At 34.9% G+C, this 21,021-nt stretch overlaps 1 protein-coding gene across 8 annotated transcripts in view; it reads right to left on the bottom strand.

Annotated features, from left to right (window-relative positions):
• Nucleotides 1–21,021, bottom strand: part of Rbcn-3B (WD repeat-containing protein Rbcn-3B) — a 61,325-nt gene that overhangs the window by 14,645 nt on the left and 25,659 nt on the right. For 6 of the 8 annotated variants that reach the window (XM_022080685.2, XM_022080687.2, XM_022080686.2 and 3 more), the window contains 12 exons: nucleotides 20,566–20,725; nucleotides 20,185–20,405; nucleotides 18,492–18,687; nucleotides 16,491–16,660; nucleotides 14,640–14,799; nucleotides 10,959–11,096; nucleotides 9,322–9,390; nucleotides 6,757–6,858; nucleotides 5,348–5,542; nucleotides 3,797–4,091; nucleotides 2,512–2,731; nucleotides 2,105–2,321 (listed from right to left, as the gene is read on the bottom strand). In XM_022080685.2, coding sequence (XP_021936377.1) covers nucleotides 2,105–2,321; nucleotides 2,512–2,731; nucleotides 3,797–4,091; nucleotides 5,348–5,542; nucleotides 6,757–6,858; nucleotides 9,322–9,390; nucleotides 10,959–11,096; nucleotides 14,640–14,799; nucleotides 16,491–16,660; nucleotides 18,492–18,687; nucleotides 20,185–20,405; nucleotides 20,566–20,725 — 2,143 coding nt within the window. The remainder of the gene's footprint in view (nucleotides 1–2,104; nucleotides 2,322–2,511; nucleotides 2,732–3,796; nucleotides 4,092–5,347; nucleotides 5,543–6,756; nucleotides 6,859–9,321; nucleotides 9,391–10,958; nucleotides 11,097–14,639; nucleotides 14,800–16,490; nucleotides 16,661–18,491; nucleotides 18,688–20,184; nucleotides 20,406–20,565; nucleotides 20,726–21,021) is intronic. The other 2 variants (XM_022080690.2, XM_022080693.2) reach the window with 2 other exon arrangements.

Here is a 21,021-nt window from a genome sequence, read left to right as displayed (position 1 = left end):
CCAACGAAAAAGTTGGGACCCGCAGTGCTCAGGCACTTGAAGAACAGGTCGTTACCAGTATCCCCAGTAAATTAAATGCATGCCAGGTTACTTAACCATGCAATAACAACTATGTAAGTCACTTAAATTTAAATATACTGAAGGGAGCAATTAAAACACATATGTGAAATAAAAAGGGGAGACCTAGACGTAGATGGGAGGATAATCTCAGGCGGGATCTATGGGAGATAGGAGTTGAAGGAGACTGGATTTTGTTGACCCAGGACAGGGTCCGGTGGAGGGCTTTGGTTAATTCGGTGATGAACCTTCGGGTTCGGTAAGCCATCTAGTTAGTTAGTTAGTTATGTGAAATAAAAATGATGAAAAGTTCTTCAGTCTTTAAAATTTTCCTGTAATAATACCTTTTTGTCACTAATTTACAGACTGTTGGTGGCATGCCAGGTACAATGAAACATGCAACTACTCCACTGTTTATCTGTGAGACTTATTCATTCTGGAATTCTTCCTAGATAATCCTTAAACACACGATATAGACAAAGCAAATGGTGGAAAAAATTCCAGAATCCCAGTTTCTAAAACCTCTGTGAGTAGAATCATTTTGCTCTTGACAAATCAGAAGATACATTTCTGTGAAATACTTACAAACTGACCAGACTACCCAACAGGTGCAGTAAAACTTAGAACTTCTCATAAACCTGAGCATCAAACCTTACAAAGTGTATGTCAGATAGTCAGAGCCTTACATATTTGAGTCTTGAAGGGTACAAACTAAAAATTAAAGATACCTGAAATGCTTCAAGGAACATTATTCTGGTGACACTTGCATGACAGCAACATTAATATATTGCCAAACCTCAAAATGTTTACACATTCAGTGGCACACAGAATTTTAAAAATGGCTTGGAATTGGGGGTTTGGAATGTATCTGTAGAAGTACTTGTAATTATCTGTATATTGTATATTAGGTATTATGGGGCCATTTGGGGATGGAAACAAGGATGGGATATGTTTTATGATGCAACAATGATCACTCGGAGCAGACCTATATAACTAAAGGCAAAAATATCTGTCATCCTACACAGTATATCGGTTTGTCAAATGGTAACTGAAATATGACTTTACACACTGAAATACCTGTTTGGCCTGTATGGAGTTGGATTCTATCAAAAAGAAGACCCAAAAATTAAATTTGATGAAACTAACTCTACAGAGAAGAGTTCTTCATGAGAAACTGACTGCATGCTCAGTTACTCAAAAAATTAAATTTTACCAAAAACTGTTAGAATCATCAATAGTATAAAAGCATTTAATAAAAATCCAGTCAGTTTTGCTGTCTTTACTATATTTCACATAAAGTGAAAACAAGCATTTTTCTTGAAATATTAAATGTGAATCTGAAACAAAGTGAACACAAAATGTCAACATTTTCATTTTAAAAGAAGAAGGAATTACTCATAATATTACAGTGAGAGTTTGTTTGTTTGTTTGTTTGTTTTTATGCTATTACAGTTATGCTCCCAGCAAATTCAGATTTCTCTGTGCAGAAACTGCCAGTTATCTCTATGTGGGGTGGGGTGGGGGGTGGTCATGGTTACATAAAACCAAATACCACAGTGGCAAAACTGCATACAATTTAAAAAACATGGATACTTTAAAGTTGCAGTTGGTTAGGGTCTACTGTATAAGCAATGGATTTATAGGTGTTTCTCATGCTCTAGCACAAGTGAAGAACACCTTATGGGCTCAACCATGTCTACCCATGGTGTTTTTTGCAATGAGACCACAGGTTCCATTATAACAAACACATTGTCCTGCAACAATGGGATGCAAGAGTTTTCACTATCATGCAATAAATGGACTGGAGATCCAGTTGTAGAACACACTGTTGCACAATATCCTGGGAACACAATAGTGCAAGAATAACTTAAGATTCAACAATGACCTCAGATCACATCAGTGCAACAACTTACATGATGTGGCATGAAGAATATTTCTGGAATGTTAGTGTACTCCAAACATACACCTTTACATTCTTATTAAATTCAGAAACCTGAGATTACTACTGAAAAGCACATAAAGATGCAAACTAATTCCGCATTTTAACCTGATGACTGTATCTGCTGGGCTGCACCTCCCTGTTGGGCTGATGGAACAGTCAGAGTCTGCGATGAAGGATGCTGAGTAGTGGGTGGGAACCCAAGCGTATCTGTTGAGCTGTAGGATGGCAAAAACTGAGCCCAACTGTCAACCAGGGCTTTGCGACCTTTTGGTCCCAATCGACCAAGTTCAGCCAGTAATAAAGCTTGTGCAGCCTCACGCACCTTGCAATAAGAGAACATATGACTGACATGCATATATAATTTCACATATTATACAAGAGTTGAGTTGTTCTATGTAGATAATAATGCCAAAGATAATAGATGCTATACAATTTTCACAAATGCATCTAACTAAAATTACTGTCCTGTAAACATTTTATCAATCAAGACTTTGTACTATATATTAACATACCTCCAGACACTGGTGTTGCCATCTTCGTGCCATCATCTCAACCTGAGGTCTCTTGAAGTTCTTAGAGCCAGCCTGGACAACTTTGTCTGGCAACAATACACAATGCAGGGTGGCCAGCAGACTCCAGCCTTGCTTGATTTGGGCTTGCTGTGCTGTGAATAGATCTTCACTCTCTTCTTCAGCTTTTGTTGCCCAACTGAGGGCTGTACGAGTACTTTGCCTAAAGAGACCAAATAATTTATATGAATATACAAGTAAGTAAAGAACTATAATGCACAGAAAATAAAGTACAAAAAGTATTTTATAATTGAATTAAAGAAGCTGTTGTCTGAAATGATATAATACTGATCAAGTTTACTAGGAAAATATTTTATTTGACTTAAATTTGAGAGGAATTCAGACTAACACACTGCTCAATACAGTTTTAACTACACAATAATGTACAGAGCAGCCTCACTCTGTAATAATCACAAACAGATAAGTCTACTTACAATCTGATTTTTCATTGTTCTCAGCCTTTTTTGAAAAATTCTGAAGTAAACTTTATTACCTTTTATTCCCAATGAAGCAGTCTCTTAACTAAAACTCACTGGCTCATATATTAATAAATATGTGATAAGAAATGTAAAATACCACTTCACAGAAATTTTTTTAAACCCCAAAGCTAATCACAGACATTTACAAACAAATCTTCACCATTGTATAACTTTGGCTATCAGTGGCAAGCAGCATCTGATGTTTTTTTGGTGTTAACCAACATTTTGGCAAACATTGCAGTTGTCATTCAGATGCTAGATTAGAGTATGAAAGTGGCAACTAATTCATAAAATCCAGTAAAAGTTACAAAAACAAGTCTATCAGCTTCACCATGTCAGCATATAAGAAATGTAGAACTGCTTAACACATTTTCATAAAACTCAATGTTGGAAACATTTATCAAAATTTGTTGATATATTCCAACATTGTTTAAAGTTTTCAAAAATAATGGATACATTACATGAAGATTCTTTACATGCATTTCTGCATACATTTTGAGTTCGCCAGTCAAATATTTATTACAGCAAAAGAGGTTCAAACAAAAATTGTAGAGAAAAAAAATATTTTTGCCCAATACATTTTTCCAATAAGACTTATGGTTTTCTTGACAATTACAAGGAATTTTATGCTGTATCATCTCAAAACTTTAGAACTACTGGACTAAGTCAATCAAATTTTATTCTAAAGGCACTTGTACATCTGCTGCACCTGTTTAGACTTTAAAATATTTGTAAAACCACCTACTTACCTATGAAGCTTACGAGTTCGTTCCTGCTCAGGAACAAATGTTGCATTATTCATGGACATAAGTGTATTGGCAAGTGCAATAATGGCAAGCAGATGATTACTGGTCAAGGTAGTACTTAGCTCCCAGTGGGTACGTGCCGTAAACAGCCTTGTTAGTCGTTCCAAATGAACCAATTCAACTGGCAAGTCAGCTTCCAAGGAGTTGGCAGCATTGCCAGATGTATTTACTGATTTCTCAGCATCAAGGTCATCAGCATATTTTGCTTGCCACGTTGGTAACAACAAACTCATATAACCTTGAAAAAGAATATAAGCAACATGCGTAAAGTGGTAACAAGACAGCTTCACTTTTCAATTTAAACTTCATGTATTTACCAGTCTTTGTTACATTCTGTAACACATCATTAAATGTTGTTCAAGTAATATGCTTCCAACAAGATAAAACATCAATCACTGAATCCAAAAACAAGTTCTTTAATCTCAGACATCAGTCGTCATGTAGGATTTGAGGTTTTCACAGCGGTGAGTATGAAGAATTCCATCTTCTGGGTTGTTGCGCCGTGTAGTCTGGTCGATGTTAACCAACGTTTCAGAGGTCATACTGCCTCTGAAACGTTGGTTAACATCGACCAGACTACACAGCGCAACAACCCAGAAGACGGAATTCTTCATCAGTCGTCATGTTAGGACACCATTTCTTTTGCAAGTAAGAGCATTCTCACATATGCATGGTAGCAAGGCCATGCTGCAGATCACATGATGTGTAGCATACCAAATTACTTCAAATATGTCATCCTGCTTGCTTTCCATGATCAGAATTTATACTTTTCAGGCCTTACCATTATTAAACACTAAAAGAAAATGCCTCCAACAGTGATTCATTCTTGTTTATATACTAAACAATTTATATGATTATGCCATAACTTACTGCCAATTAAAAAGAAATACTTTCATGTTCCATATGTAACTATTCATACAAGCTACTTATATTATAGTAAATTTTTCCTTTCATTCAGAAATCATAAAAATACAGCTTGGACACAGGACCGACCAACCAACAAACAAAATTAATCTTTTGTGTAAGACATGCATTAACTGTAAATTAAAACCAGTAACAATGGAAGGAATGGAGATAGTATAAGAGGAAACACAGGACAGGTAACAGGTAATGAAACTCCAACATGTGATTTTATCTAAGGCAAATTACTAAACAGCCTTCTTATCAAGATATTTTATAATATATTTACCAAATAAAAAGATGTTTTAATTAAAGATCAAAATTTTAAATCAAATGCCATTTTTTAAAATAGGATTAACAGATTTAATGACATGAATAAAATTACTCATGTTTATATGCTAGCTGCCCCAAGACAATTGAGAGATTGCTATAATTGCATAATTGGTAACATGATAAATATGACAACCAATAAATTATTCTCATATCTGATCTTATTTTATAATAATTTATGTGTCTGTAACTCTCCAATGTTTGTTAAACTGAGAATGTAATATTCTTTTAAAACCAAATTACCAACTGATAAACAATGCCTACCTCCTTTGGAGAGGACTCCAAATGAAACTGGTACCATTGGACGAAGCAGTCCCAATTTACCCTCACAAACACGATCAAGGTCAGGATCCATGCCCCATGCATGAAGCAGTGACAAAAGAAGTTGGGCAATTTCCATGGTGGCATTTGTCTCCAGACCACGCACTTTTCTACTACCCTGATCACCCACTTCATTTCCTGCACAAATAAAGTGTACTGTATGAGGCATGACATTAATAAGGTTATAATAAAAACAATAATTTCAATTTTATGCACAAAGTCGGAGCAATTTATACAATTAGAATTAATAAATCAAAGAAGAAGAAGATGACAACACACACACCTACTGTGCCTCTTATGACATCATAAGCCTTAACGATGCCATCACCCATGCATATAACCTGGGAACAGCTGAATGGATTTTCATTAAACTTGGTATGGGCACTATGCCACTGGAGATTATATCAAACTTGTACCTTTTAATTTCCTATAATTGTTAATGCCAACATGACAGATGTTACAACTTGTGAGATGGGAAGGTGACATTCCACAATGACATCATTAACCATGATCCCCTACATGCCTGATGACATCATTGCTCCTGATATTTTTATACCAGCTGACTGTTTGAACAATTAAGAAAGAAACATCAGTACTACTGTTTCTTTTCCATAATTACCAATCTAACAGCAATTTTTTATTTAACAAAAGTCAAACCTGCTAAACATGCCAGAAATATCACACTATGTGTACATTTGCTAACTTATAATTTTTACATAATATGCATACCAATAACTGGCATATTCATTCTCTCTCTAGAAGGGTAAAATCTTCACAAAAGTATTTATTAAGTCTAATATAATTCCAAGGCATGGAATGTTGAGACAAAAGGGTGAACTTACAGTGAAAAGTGATGATTACTTCACAAATAATGAAAGCATAACATCTGAAGATAACAATGTACAAATTAATTTGATAACAGTTATAATCACAACTACACGATAAAATAAGGAAAACAGGTGGCCCCAAAAAACAAGGTTCCCAACATTCACAAGGATTTAAATCCACTAATCTCTTCACACTTTTATTCATGAGTGCTATCAAATTATTGCTACAGGAAACCAACAATAAACATTACTTCTACTTAGACACACACGAACAACATGAAACACTCTTCCAGTAGAAGATAACTTCTGTGCCCATCATGGGTATGGTATGACAATTACTGTTGTTAGGTTCATAACTGGAATATGTACTATGTGTTGTATGTTTCAACTTTTGAGTAATATACAGACCTCTGACACCATAATATTTAAAGCAGTGTTAAAGCTCATTGCATGAAATACAGTTATTTTTTAACAAAATTATTATGCATTTAACATTACTCACTATAAAATATGAAAACTGTTTACCTTTTCCATCAGTCTGGATGGGTTTGAAACCAACAATCTCAGCTCGTGCTTGTAGCTTTGTCTGAACGTTTTCTGCGCCTTCCTTCATTTTGGCCAGGATTCCTGCGCCAAAATACAATGCAGTCATGCATACACTGAGGTTAGAATCCCAACAATCAAAACGTTTTAATTTACATGGAATCCACATCATAAAAAATAATTAAGCCTACTGTTAGAATATTCACATAAAAAAATAATCTTATCTTTGGATATGACACTCATCTTTACTGTCTGAGCTATAGAAACTCTTTCTTCTTCATCTACGTGCACCCAGGACTGGGCCAGGTTGAAACTTGGTTCAAATGATAGCAAATAAACATTATGTAAGACATTTTGGACTTTCTCAGGCCATTCTTCTTTCACAAAGCAAAAGTTTCATACAGTTGAGCTCATGTTGTGCTCATTACACAATCAGACTCCAGAAACAAATCACAATGACTTCATTATCTCAAAGAAAATATCTTCCCAATGGTGTATTCTAAATCAAATTTGAAAACCACTGGTGTTTCAGACAATATGAAATGCATCAAGCAAATGTTTACTTATTTAGACACATTTTAATTAGTCTAACTAGACTTAAGGGTACACTAAATGCAATGTGAATGTTGTATAACATATTTCTCCTCTCAATGAATGATAAGCTTTCTTGAAGTCTGTAAGTTGATGAAGTGCTGTCTCACAATGCTGGAAAGGAAAAATAATTGCCCATACACAGTTTATGGCCAAATCCTTCCACTTTTCAGACAACCTGCAACACTATGACATGGGTACATGTGATGTCTCTGACAGCAAGTTCTTGCTGTTCACAAAAATATGCATCCATGTCAAAAGTGTAACCTGTTCTATCAGAGTTAGTAGAGTTTTATTCCAAAGCATTTTCAGGGATTTTATTGCTTGGACAAAATCTTCCTCTTGAAAGAGATAATAATTTAATCTACTGATATAGCATTCAGCACTGAAAATCTTAAATTAGTATGTCACATTTCTAAGCTTGAAAAATTTGTCAGGCAGCTTTTCATTATCTGTAAAATATGTAAGTGTTTTATAATGTGCCAAAAATAATCATGCACAACTGTTTAAGGAGAAAAGCATGTGATCTGAGGTTATCCTCGACCACTATTCCCTAGTACTGTGTATTTGGTTGCGATCCATCCAGAACATTAAGGTTGAAAAATGATGACAATCCTCCATTTCCACATCTCACATAGCAGATGTACTGGACCTGTCCCAAGAAGCCATGTGGTGGTAGAGGTACTGGCTTTTAACTTAAGAATTATAAAAAATACCTGTCCAAAAACAACATGGAAAAGTCAAATGGTTGCAAGTTTTCTTTTAAATGTGGCACATCTGTTCTGTTCACTTCATTTTGTTCCTCCATAAACTGATGTGCATATGCTATATCAATACAAACATTGCCTCTCCATTCCAGTCCATCAATGTCACTCTGCTGACTATCTTCTGATGAAATATGGCTTCCATCAAGTTCTTCCTCAGAATCTGTGTCACTGTAAAACCCTTATTTTATGCCAGATTCTACCAACTTATCACTATGAAGATATTTAGATAAGCCTGTCACATTTACCTGTGTTGATGAGTGCAAAAGAAGATATAGGCGGAATCAAACATGGCTACCTTACTTTAGGTAAATAAACAACCACCAATAACTTAACACTTTTCACTGCAATTTTATTTGCACTAAAGTTCACAGGTTTTCTGCACTGGCTGAATGCTAAAGAAGTACTTAACTGAGAAAATCTGACATGCCACAAAAGTTATATTAAATCTGCCACTAATGACTCCAACAATGACCAACATAATAACATGGTGGGAAGCACAGCAATGAAAACTTTGACTACAAGCAAATTGAGACAAAAATGATCCACTGTTACAATCATTATTTACAGCAGACCACACTGTGGTTTGGACAACAAGACTGCAAAAGAAAATAAAGTAATTTTACCTTGCAACACCAGAGCTTATCCAGTTTCATATGTGTGGAAAAACACTGAAACAGTACACTAAATAAAGGCATGCATATGTGACATTAAAGTGATCTTTCAGAATTCTAAAGTTTAAATCAACCAACAATAAACTAAACACTCAAACTCACAAATTAAATTTGTAATGACCCAGACTCTCTTTGACTGAAGTTTTGATATTCTCCCTATTACTTTCCAAAACCCTATTGATGTCCATATTGTAGCAATAATGAATTTAATCAACTAAAACGTCTTTTACAGCACCACGTCACAATATTATCATCCAAGTTTTCCAAAGCTGCAAACCAGTCTGAGATTTTGACCACATACTATTCCTGAACTTCCACATCACTTAGCTTCTTAAAGGGCTATTAATTCTATATCTGCCCTTTTCATAGTCAAGCAGCCCAATAATAATTGCTGTCACAGAACTGAGTAATGAGTTTAGCACAACAGCAGGAATAGCAGAATGAGTCAACTATATTCAAATCATCACTTCAGACAAGGTTAAAACAAAATTAATAAAGTGAACAAAGCAAGTTAGTACCATGCCTGTCCTTTTCCTTGAGAGTTCGTTCCAAATCGCCAGCCTTGTCCTTCACCCGGCCAAAGAAGTCTCCATGTAGTAACCACCATGTTATTTAAGCATTAGGAAGAGGAAACAATGTTAGTTCACAATGCAAAAAGCAACAATAGCAGCAGTACCACAAGCACTTTGAAATCATTCTGAAGAAGTCTAAAGGAAGAAAATATTTTGTGTTTAATTTTCTATGCCTACAGACTGTCTGCCTTACTTGAAATTCATCTTCCCTGGTGTTACACAAAATGCAGAGAAAACCTTATTTTGGGGAAAAATACATAATTTATGAACCACACTTTATTTGTTCCAAGTTTAAAATAGGCTGATTAATAAATAGTTCCCACTAAATGAGCAGGTTTGTATATTAACAATTTTAAACAGTCAGTATAGTGGTTGACTATGTACTGAATGAACAGAATTCAATCCCCAGCATGGCAAACGATTTTTTCCCTAGCCACTCTGTCCAGACTGGCTCTGAGCCCAACCAGCCTTCTATCTAATGGATATCAGGGGTCCTTTCTCCAGCGGTAAAGTGCAGCCAGGGCACGATACTGACCATTCACCTCTACCTAATGTCAAGGGCAAGAATGAGTAGCAGTTAAACCTCCTCTCCAACCAAGAACCTCCATGGTATGTAGTGGGCACTTTACTTTGTACTACTTATACAACTGCAAATTTTATTATGATAATCTTTAATTCACTTAGTGTAACCGAAATTTTTTCTAAAAACAAGAAAAATAATCTGTGAATTTAGACAAACAGGGCAATTAAGATCCAGATAAGGGCATAAATTTTGCATGACATACAACAATTTTGGCCTCAACAGCTCAACCCAATATTACACAGCTACTCATTATGCACAGGAGATACCAAGGCCATAACTAAGGACATAACACCCACACAAAGCATTATGTGCTGGTGATGCCACACACTGAATTTCTGAAATGCCCCTCATTAGTTATGATCTCACATTTTTCCACTAGCAATGCAGTTTAACAAATAAAATATTTAATTTATGTGCTGAATGTAACTGAGTATTAACATACAAAATACCTTCAGGTAGAAGATGTAATTACTTCCATACCAGTCTCAACAGTTCTTTCAACAATAAGGTTCTAATGAAAAATGGTAAGAGATTCCTCAGCACCCAGACTTTTTCTTATGGTACTCTTACATTAAAGGCACTATTTTCCAAGAAAATTACATAAGAAATACTTGCTTTGTCTAAACCACAGCATATCTGATTAATAGACAGAGAAATTAATTTCCAGACTCTCAAAACTTAAAGGGTAAACCTGTTTAAATGGGCTGTTCTATCTTCATATTCAAGCATACGGCCTATAGTCACATAACTTAAATGCTGATTACAACTTCACACTCCCTAAGTTAATTCAGCACATGAAGCAGAATGTAAACTAAATGTCATAAATGTCAATCTACGTCTCATAAGATGCTAAGAGTTGTAAATAAAGTAGAAAATGGTAACAAAATTCAGAGATTAATGTTAGCTGAGGCTGAGAAGCACACTAATTCACAATCAGAAACAAACCCACTTTACAGCCAAGGCTAAATTTAAACACTCAATGCAAAAGATGAAAATGTACCTGCTATTTTTTTATGAGCATCAGGGGATGCAGACTGTGTAAGTGCTGCAACTTTCTGGTACTCTGCTTGGTTGATGAGTCCCTGAGCTTCCAAAGTACCAGGTGACATGGTACTGTATTCTTCAGTTAGAAGATGAACTATAAGTAAATTATATAAAATCATGCATACAAACAAAACTGTTTACACATTAAATAACACTTTGTGCCAAATGCATTTTGACCTCAAGAGGTCATCATCAGTGGCAAAACTTTAATTCATTAGTCTCTTTATTAAAATCATACAATTCATGAAACAATGGTTTGTTATAAAGCACTGAACACTTTATAAAACCATACTGTAATACCCATGCAATGTTGAAGTTCACAATCCAGGCACAGACAAAGCAACCACGGCTCACCACAGACCAACGACGGTAACCTCGAGTAAAAGTTGGGCCAGTGGACGTTAAGCTGAATAACTCAATTTAGATAATACACCAACTCGTGCGCAATTAAACATTCAGTGTAGTATTACATGAAGTATGGTTTTATAAAGTGCTCATTGTTTTATAACAAACCATCATTTCATGAAATGTATGATTTTAATAGACAGAGTAATGAATTCAAGTTTTGCCACTGATGATGACATCTTGAGGTTGAAACGCGTTTGGCACAAAGTGTTATATAATGTGTATACAGTTTTGTTTGTATGCATGATTTTATATACCAATACACTGCACGGTATGCAAGGTTTTAAGATTATAAGTAAATTGCAGATATGCTCAATTCTTTAGCCATGTAAAGCAATTTAAATTCAATAGGAATGCAAGAAATAATAATAATTAAAATTCATGTTCCAAACAGAACATTTTTGCAAAAATATCCTTTTTTTTGTCTTTAGCCTTTATACTCAATTTAGTATAATATTAAATGTGCAAACCATATTTCAGTTCAAACATAATCTCGGTTACATACTATATATTATTTTAATTTCTAACATAATATTTTGTACACTCTCTGTAATAAAAATCAAGCACTTAAAACTTTCTAAGCCTGAAACCAGAAGTGATGTAAGCATAAAGCTGGCATCATGATTTCCCTCATTCATAATTTGTACTGCTAGAAATATGACATGTAACTGTTCTTTAAAAAAAAAAAGCAAACAAATAATTTACAGAAGAAACAGCTTGTAATTATAGTACTATCAACAGCACATTTTTATCTTGGATGCCATAAAAGAGAATATAAACTATCAACTAAAACTTCAACAAGACAAATTACAGTATAGCATGTGAAGATTTCACTCAATAAAGTACAGGTAGCCCTTGATTTACACCGGGGATGTGTTCCTGGACGAACCGGCATAATCGGAATTGGCGTAAATTGGAACGATTTTATAATGTAAATCAATGGGAAGTTAATGACATGTGTTCCCAGCACCCAAACATTGATGATTAATATAATGGCATTACATTTAAAGCTCTGAAATAACGTAAATATAACAAAGGGAATTTAAAAAATATATTTTATACACTTACAATCGGCGATGGCGTGATAAAGCGGCGTTAGTTCTCTGACGAAGTCCCTTGTTGAGGATTGTCATGTTTTTTAGAGAAGGCATGTAGTGTGGACTGTTGTGATTTCTTCTTTCTTTCTTTCAAAATTTCATGATAAGGCCTCATGGATGCCATAATGCTCCTCTTCGCTGTAGCACAACAGCGAACTCGCATATGCAAAAGTTTGCATTTCACAAGCAGCTTTTACCGATTCATCGATCTCATTGGAGCAAATTCACGTTAACGAAACATACGTAATTGCAGAGATAACTGTATTTATAATCAGCAATGTAAGAATTATGATTTAGTATAAGAAGCAGTACAAGATACATTGTAAAACGTTATATATAAAAGTAAAAAAAAAAATTCTCACTTTTTTACTTTCTGGTTTCAATATCGGTGTTATTCTGAATCGGCGCAAATTAAACCAGCGCAAATCAAGGGCTACCTGTATATCCTGTTTTGCAAAAAATCATATATATATATATATATATATATATATATGATAAAATATTTGTACAACAGATAAAGAAGAAAGCTCCTCACCATTTTTTGATCAAGCACAAGCAGTTAAGACACTAAAAATGAAAAACAATGCAATCCCATTTTTTGAAGATAATTCAATCAAAATGAAGCAAATGCTACCTACCTCAGATTTCTCATTCAAATTTCATGATAATGATATACTGTATGATAATCAGTGCTATGTAGGAACACTGGACTGGGAAAGATTAAATAACAATCTTTATGGAAAAAATTCAGGTAGTGTAAATAAGACCACTTAAAATGGGATAAACACTTACACAAGTAGGGGATCACAAAACAACGACGTAAAAATGTTAACAATAAACTAAACTCAACCATGATGATGGAGGCAAGAAAGTCTCTGAAATAGTGGATTACAATGCCATTCTCAGAGCTGATCACCCAAGAAGACTTCATTAGAGTTAGACATCATAAAAGCTTCAAATCTTACATAAACTTAACTGAATAGCACATTATAACAAAATAATTTAATACAATACATAGAAATAAGGATCTGAGCAGATTGCTGCAGGCATTTTCTGTACTGTTCTTGTTCAGGATTTTGACATGGTAAAGTACTCCTCTTCTCAAATATACCATTTGCACATAGAAATATATTACATGGGTTTGAGCCACATGTAATAACAAAACAACAGCAAACAATTTAAAACAACCAGTAAAAAATAATTCTAGTCATGCAACAGAACCATAAGAAAAATACAACCTGATTAGTAGAACTTTTACAGGAAAAACAAATTAGTTAAATGGCTACCAATTCATTATGAATGTAATTACATACAATTAAAATTCATCCTTAACTCCACGGGACTACTCTTGCTATTATATACTGTTAACATGGATGAGACTTAAAGTCTCCAGTACATGATGCATGTCTTCAAGATCTTATGCTACCATTGACTAACAGCATTGAACTCAGCCCAAACTTTACAATCTTTTATTTCAAGTCAGCCACAATAAAAGTGACCTGCTTCTACTTCAGCTAACAACCTTACAACTTCCAAATATACACAAATGATACAGCAGTTAAATTATTATAATGTAATATAATTCCAAGGAAGTCCAAAATGCAAATAATTTTACTTAATGAAATTATACTGAATTTCAAAGTCATTCTATAATCAGGAATAGATGATAACTTCCCATCAATCAATGCCTAGTCCAGAAGTGTAGTAAAAAAGCTTATACTGACTATGGATATCCTACCATAAATCATAAAAATGGCTGACATACAAGCAGTGCATAAAAGCTGTCTCAATGAAGTGTGGTGAACTATTCGCTTCAACATGAAACAGTACTGTGCTATGTTACACTCTATGAAACTGGAGCACTGAAGCAGAATATTAGATCCAAAGTACTGTATTTCAATGTTTGATGGACCAGTTTGGATTGTAATGTAAACATAATAATCAAGATCATGCTTATCTGATGTGACACTGCCTCAGATCATATGGAAAATTCATGCCGATACATTCAAAACTCTGATTACTGCAAATCACACAGACATATGAAGTAAATAGTCCAACATGCACATAAAAAAATATTTTGAATTTAGATATCAACACTGTATACAATTACAGTTTTAACAAAAACAGAGCCATACCTATGAGTGCCTCAATGTCAAAGACCAATATGTGTGACTCTGGATCTTTGGGGTTTGTGCGTAGGCCCTGGATCATGAGGGGCAATGCTTGACTTTTCTGTTGATCACTACCATCCTGATTGGTGGCATGGTGAAACTGCTGTAATTGGTGTAATCCTCGCTGCAATAAAATGAATGTATACAGATATCTTTACAGTTTAAACATGAATTTTGACTATCTGCTTACTGTGTATCAAAAGCAACACTGCAATAGGTGCATACTCCAGAATGTTGATCATCATCATGTATATCATAAGAAAGTTTTATCACTAAACTTTGCAGTGCAGTAGAAAATTCAATGTCTCTTGATACAGTTAATGCAGCATTTTATGCAGAGTATAAAGTATACTTAAACTAATTGGACTGAAAGTGCCAGGATTTGAGAGACAGTGTCATGATACAGTTAAAAAAATGTGTGTGAAGGATAAAGATAAACTGTCTAATAGTTCTCTAAGTAGGAATCTAGGTAATCAACTCACTATTCAATGGTGGTTAATAGTTATGAAGCCTATAACATTCCAATCAATAAACATGTTTGAAGAAATTAAATGGCTGTAATGACTAAAGCTATTACGTTTAAATACCTGTTACTTATCTTCTGAAGATTCAATTTTGTGGGTATAAAGCATATCTTTGTTTTTTTTTGGTCAAGAAGAGAGCTGTTCATCTTATAAATTCTACAATATATAAATAAAAAAATAAAAAAGAAAGTACAGTACAAGCCTGATGTAAACAGTATAAACTATAACAACAACAAATCCATTTTTTCATGCAAAGTCAATGTCATAATGTTAAATACAGGAATATTTTCAGCTGCAAAGGGAGTGCCATTTCATTGTTTTTTATATAACAAGCACTATTAACTGCTCTCCATAACCATGTAAATATATGCTTGCCAATGAAGTGTTATCTAATTATTTTTACTAAACAAGCCTGATCATTTTCTATAATCATGTAAAATTAAATTTGACAACATGGCTTAGCTGCTATTGCTTTTCTGAGTCAGCTGCAGTCCACTAGAAGCACATCACTAGCTGTGATGGAAATTATTACATGGAAAGCATGTTGTATCCAAGTAATCAATACTTTCTAACTACCATTTCATTTGATCGTCAAATAATACTTATAAGCCATTCAGTTTCTGACAAGACTGAACAATCCAAAGAAAAGTGAATTTGAGTGCTCACACACTTGTACAGTGACCAGACATGCAGGAGGGATTTTCACTTGACAACCACCCTTTAATCACACTTGCAACCAATCACACTCAATAAAGTGTCTTTACCTTTTACTTTTCAGTCACTTTTACTCTTTGCATTTATTTATCTTGTGCAACAGAATTAATGTTTGTTATTCTCTTCAGTCACCTAACATTCAGAGATGGCTGTCTTCTGGGTTGTTTTGTTTAGTGTGATTGGCAGCAATGAACAGACAAGCATGACAATAAGAATCCAACATAAAATTAAGTGCATGATTCTGTACACAAAAACATAACAGTGCTGTGCATGTGCAACTTGAGTTCAAGGGGCTGTTCAACACAAGAAGCGCTCCAAAATCACAGAGAATTCTGTGGTGATACAGTTCCTGGACACACAAAATATACATTGTAAGGGTACCAGCAGGATAGCCAAGAGTTCTGACACTGTCAATGTTGTGCAAGAAGCACTGAAATAAAGTCCAGTGAAATCAATCAGACAGTCATGTCAATACATGGTGAAGAAAAGACTGAAAAATGTTCTGCCTACAAGCACTGCATGAACATGATGAATAATTATCAGACACTCTGTAAGTGGTATGAGGTAACTCCTATACCTGTGTAGCATGTCTGATTGCAGACAGATTACGATGGCGGAGGCCACGGAAGAAATGGACAGCTGGATTAGCAAGACCAACATCACCAGAACTAGAAACTGCAGGATTCTCATCACAAGCATACAACACCTCTTCAGCATTGATACCATGCAGAACTCTGTCCAAATGACCTGCAAACAAAACACAACTTATTCAATAAGCAAAGGGTTTCACAAAATCCACTTTTGCTTCAGGTGTTATGAAAATGCAGGATGGTAGAGATGTGTAAATTATTAACATGTGACATTTATATTTAATTAGATATGGCCTACAGAATAAGAAGAACAAATTGATTAAGACACCCACCTTTTTCAATTTGCTCCACAGACTTTATTTACAAGTAATGAGTAAGAAACTCTGCCTAAAAGACATCACAACGAAATGTTTGTACAATCAAGATCAATATGACCATTTTATATCTCTCATATAATTTCCAACTTCACTGTTTTATTCATATTCTTTTCACTGTATTCAGAATCCAAACAAAACATTTTTTGTTTGCCCTCCTTGGCTTGCCACTCATTTAACAAGCAGCTGTCAATATGCCCAAGAAAATTAATATTTTCAATGCCAATAGCTCAGCATATTCTCTCTTTGCATCATGTAACATTGCTCTTTATAACATCACACATACTGAAAGAGACAAATAATGAATAATGTAAAATAAAAACAGCTAATTCAAATTCCAATTTGTTTAACAGAAAATACTGCACACATAATGAAGCACAAAATCAACTGGTGCATACACGTCACAAAGAAACAAGCTAAAGAGAATATGGGGAGTGGGGGGCGGGGCGGATTTCATGATAACTAATAAAATGACTAAATCCATGTACCAAAGCAAATCATCCCATCCACCTTATTCTCCACAATTTAATCATCCAAACAATATCAGGTGAGGAGTACAGGCCGTGAAGCTTATCATTATGCAATTTTCTCCATGATCTGTCTTCCTCCCATTTAGGTCCAAATATCCTCATCAATACTCTGCTCTCAAAGACCCTCAATCTCGGTTCCTCAAAAATTTCACATCTCCATAACACAAATCATGATGAAGTCCATGTAACCAATCAGGAGGGGGTTTTATGTGTTACATCACGGTATATTTTAAGTGCAATTTCGCTGAGCACGTGGTCAGCACCACGCACTATAACCATGCTATACTAAAACCCAAACTTAATAACCAACCTAACACAATGAAAAACTAAAACACTAACAAAACCATTAACCTAATCTAATAAAATGTAAATGCACAGAATATGAGTATGTGTCTTATATTTCCTTCATACTTCAAAGTCTATGCAGAAATACAAACATTACCACCCAAATAAATTGTTTTAGGTCAGTGCTTTAGTTAAGGTTTCAAATTTTCATTAGGTTAGGTTCACAATCATTAACAGAGAGAGAAACAAATATGGGAACTGAGTACTGCTAAAATACTGTGAATGAAACAATTGGCTAACTGTGATTATTCAGAAGATGTAAAATCTGCATCTGCTGGGTCAGATTCATTACAAAATACCACCTGCAACAATGAATGCTAATGATGCCTGCCTAATCTTCGGACATTTCATACTACATAATCATTTTATTTTTTTCGCCACCTGTATTCTATATCACAGTGTATTGTAAACAAATACGTGATTAATAATATTCCAATCTAAAAATAAGGGGGTGTGTTACACACACAAACCTGAGCAAATATGGTAGATAAACTACTAATCGTATATCCTGTATTGTTGCAAACATACTCAGTAAGACGCCTTTCTTAAATATCCCATTTCAACATGCTTGTATAAAACATTACTCAAGGTAACCTACCGTATAGAAACTAAATGACAGAAATTTTAAGTGAGATGAAGAAGGAGATCTGGGACTCATGTGCTCAAAATGAGAATTCTAAAATGCATTAAGGCAATCTCACTAATATTCTCGCTCACACAGTTATAATTATAATCTTACCTGTTTCCATTTGCCAGACATAAACTGTTCCGTCACTGCAACCAACAATCATGAAGTCGTCCAAAGGACGCCACTTGATTGTGACAACCGGGAACAGATGTCGAGATGCCAATACAACACACTTCCTCTCAGTAAGTCCCAGAAGTGTAACTGAATGATCACTTGCAACACTGCATACACACTTCTGGATACGTGGCTGATAATTAATAATACAAAGTAAATATAAGTTAAACCATTTTTTAATAATTAGGTATTAATTTGGGATTTAGTAGTAGTAGCAGTAGCAGCAAAAAGATAGGAGTAACTTTATGTCAACTGATTCTCTTATTGATTTCTTATTACTGTAAATTTAATAAAAAAATTATTTCACAGCTTTCTATTACATCTTATACAAAAAAATTATCTGTTAGAATCACAAAATGCATTATATCAACATACTATCAAACAAAATATTTTTACACACACTACAGTAACGTCCAACATGCTAAGAATTGGAATTAATTTACATGTTATCACTAATAGGCCATTTGGAAAGTTTCAGACTACTTATGTCCGTCACAGCGTGTGATAACATATTAACAGCACTAAATGAACAAGTGTTTACACAGCAGTAGTTATTCCTCATGACTGCTCATTACAATGGCGAACTTACAGTAGACTCCCAATTATCTGGAAGGGGATTAACCAGGTTGTGGATTAACGGAGCTGTCTGGTTTAAACAAAAATTAAAAATTATTTAGAAAACCTGTTGCAAAAGTTAAAGCATTTAAAAAGAAAGGAATGAATACAAAAATTACATGTTGTTCAAGGTAACAACATTCATCAACTGTTGCTAAAACCAGAACTTTATGACAACACAACATTATTACTATCCATTGGAATCCCTTTTTAAAAAAAGTTGGTATGTATCATATTCAATTTTACATAAAGTCCTTTATGTTATCAGTATAACTGTAAAATATAAGTAATGTATGTCTGCAAATAAACTTACATATGTTACATTTGCATGTTTAAATAGTGTTTGTCTACATATTTGTTACATTTGCATGTTTTTCTTTCATCCTTGTGGATTGTCTGGGATTTTGATTATCTGGGAAAATATATTGTTGCCCTCGGTGGACTAGTGGGTAGCATGCTCATCACTGGACCCAAGATTTGCGGGTTCAAACTTGGCCAAGGTCAATGAATTTTTAAGAGTGATAAAAATCCACAGCACGATTTCCTTCGGAGGGGTCCCATGTCATATATTTATGGCATGTAAAAGAACCTTACATGCATGAACAAGATGTTCTGTAAGCAAAATTCAGAAGCCATTTCGTTCACAATTCTCTACTAAATGGATTGGGGCAGAAATTGTGCAGAGGCAGTGGACTAGTCACTCACTACGCACAAATGCACACTTCAAAGACTAAGAAACCTCCTAAAGGAGGCAACCAAGACCCATACTGGGTTGTATAGCCAAAGAAGAAGAAGAAGAAGAAGAAGAAGAAGAAAAAGAAGAAGAAGGGAAAATATATTTCACGACCAGTTCAGATAATTGAGAGTCTACTGTATGTTCTTTTTCAAAGGGGCAGTACACCATTAAGTATCTGAACACAGAGCAGATCTTAGAATTTAATATACAGTTTTAACATACTCTGATGAATGGATCACTTTTGCTAATTTTTTCAACAATCTGTAGCAATAAACTTACACTGCATGAATTTGGTGGAACAAGAAGCTGGGTGATCTCACCAGCATGAACACAGAACCTGTGGAGAAGAGTGCCAGAATATAAGTCCCAAAGACACACAGCAAAGTCAACACCACCAGACACAAGGTGTGACTTCTCATAACGCTGGTGTAGGTGGTGAGGATACAGCAAGCAGTTCACTCGTCCTGCATGACCCAACAGCAGCTGGTGTGGTGGCCAGTCTGTAAAAGGTAAAAGTAAAGCCATAGCGAGGGTCATCATGGCTAACCAGTTAACACTGGGCAATAAGGTGATAAAAATCCACTCAACTGTTACAAAACTATTAGAAACTGTGTGTAAGAAATCTTAAAAGCAACACTAGCCAAACAGCATAACACTAACCATCATATTGCTGATGCTTTCCATGCAGTAACTGCAACATGACAGTCTGTGTAGCAGGTACAATGATGATTGAACCATCTTCACGTCCCACAACCAGCCGACTTCGCTGAGGAAGGTAGATGCTTGCTGTCAGTCGCACTCCTGGCTGGTCACCTCTGTCCTTTAATGATTTGTACAAACGTTCTAAATAATAATCCAGTTCTTTACCAGCGATTCATAAATTGCAAAAATCATTCTTATAAGGAGATTAATTATACAGAATGGAACGAAATTCGCAAAAAAGTTCTCCACAGCATAATTCCTTGTCAGAAAATTAGTAACAAATGTACGACATATGTCCTGAGGCGCTTGGTTTTCAAAGTACACGTCACTGTCAGATGGAGTAACACACTTCTCAGCAGTGTTATTTGTCACGATACATGAAGTGCATTGTTTGGTGTACTCAAGATACACAGC

This window comes from Zootermopsis nevadensis, unplaced genomic scaffold (genome assembly GCF_977971745.1).
Source record: "Zootermopsis nevadensis isolate Lab colony 2312 unplaced genomic scaffold, Znev_1.0 Znev_ptg000019l, whole genome shotgun sequence".
Lineage (NCBI taxonomy): Eukaryota > Metazoa > Arthropoda > Insecta > Blattodea > Termopsidae > Zootermopsis > Zootermopsis nevadensis.
This window is presented reverse-complemented; position numbering and strand designations above follow the sequence as displayed.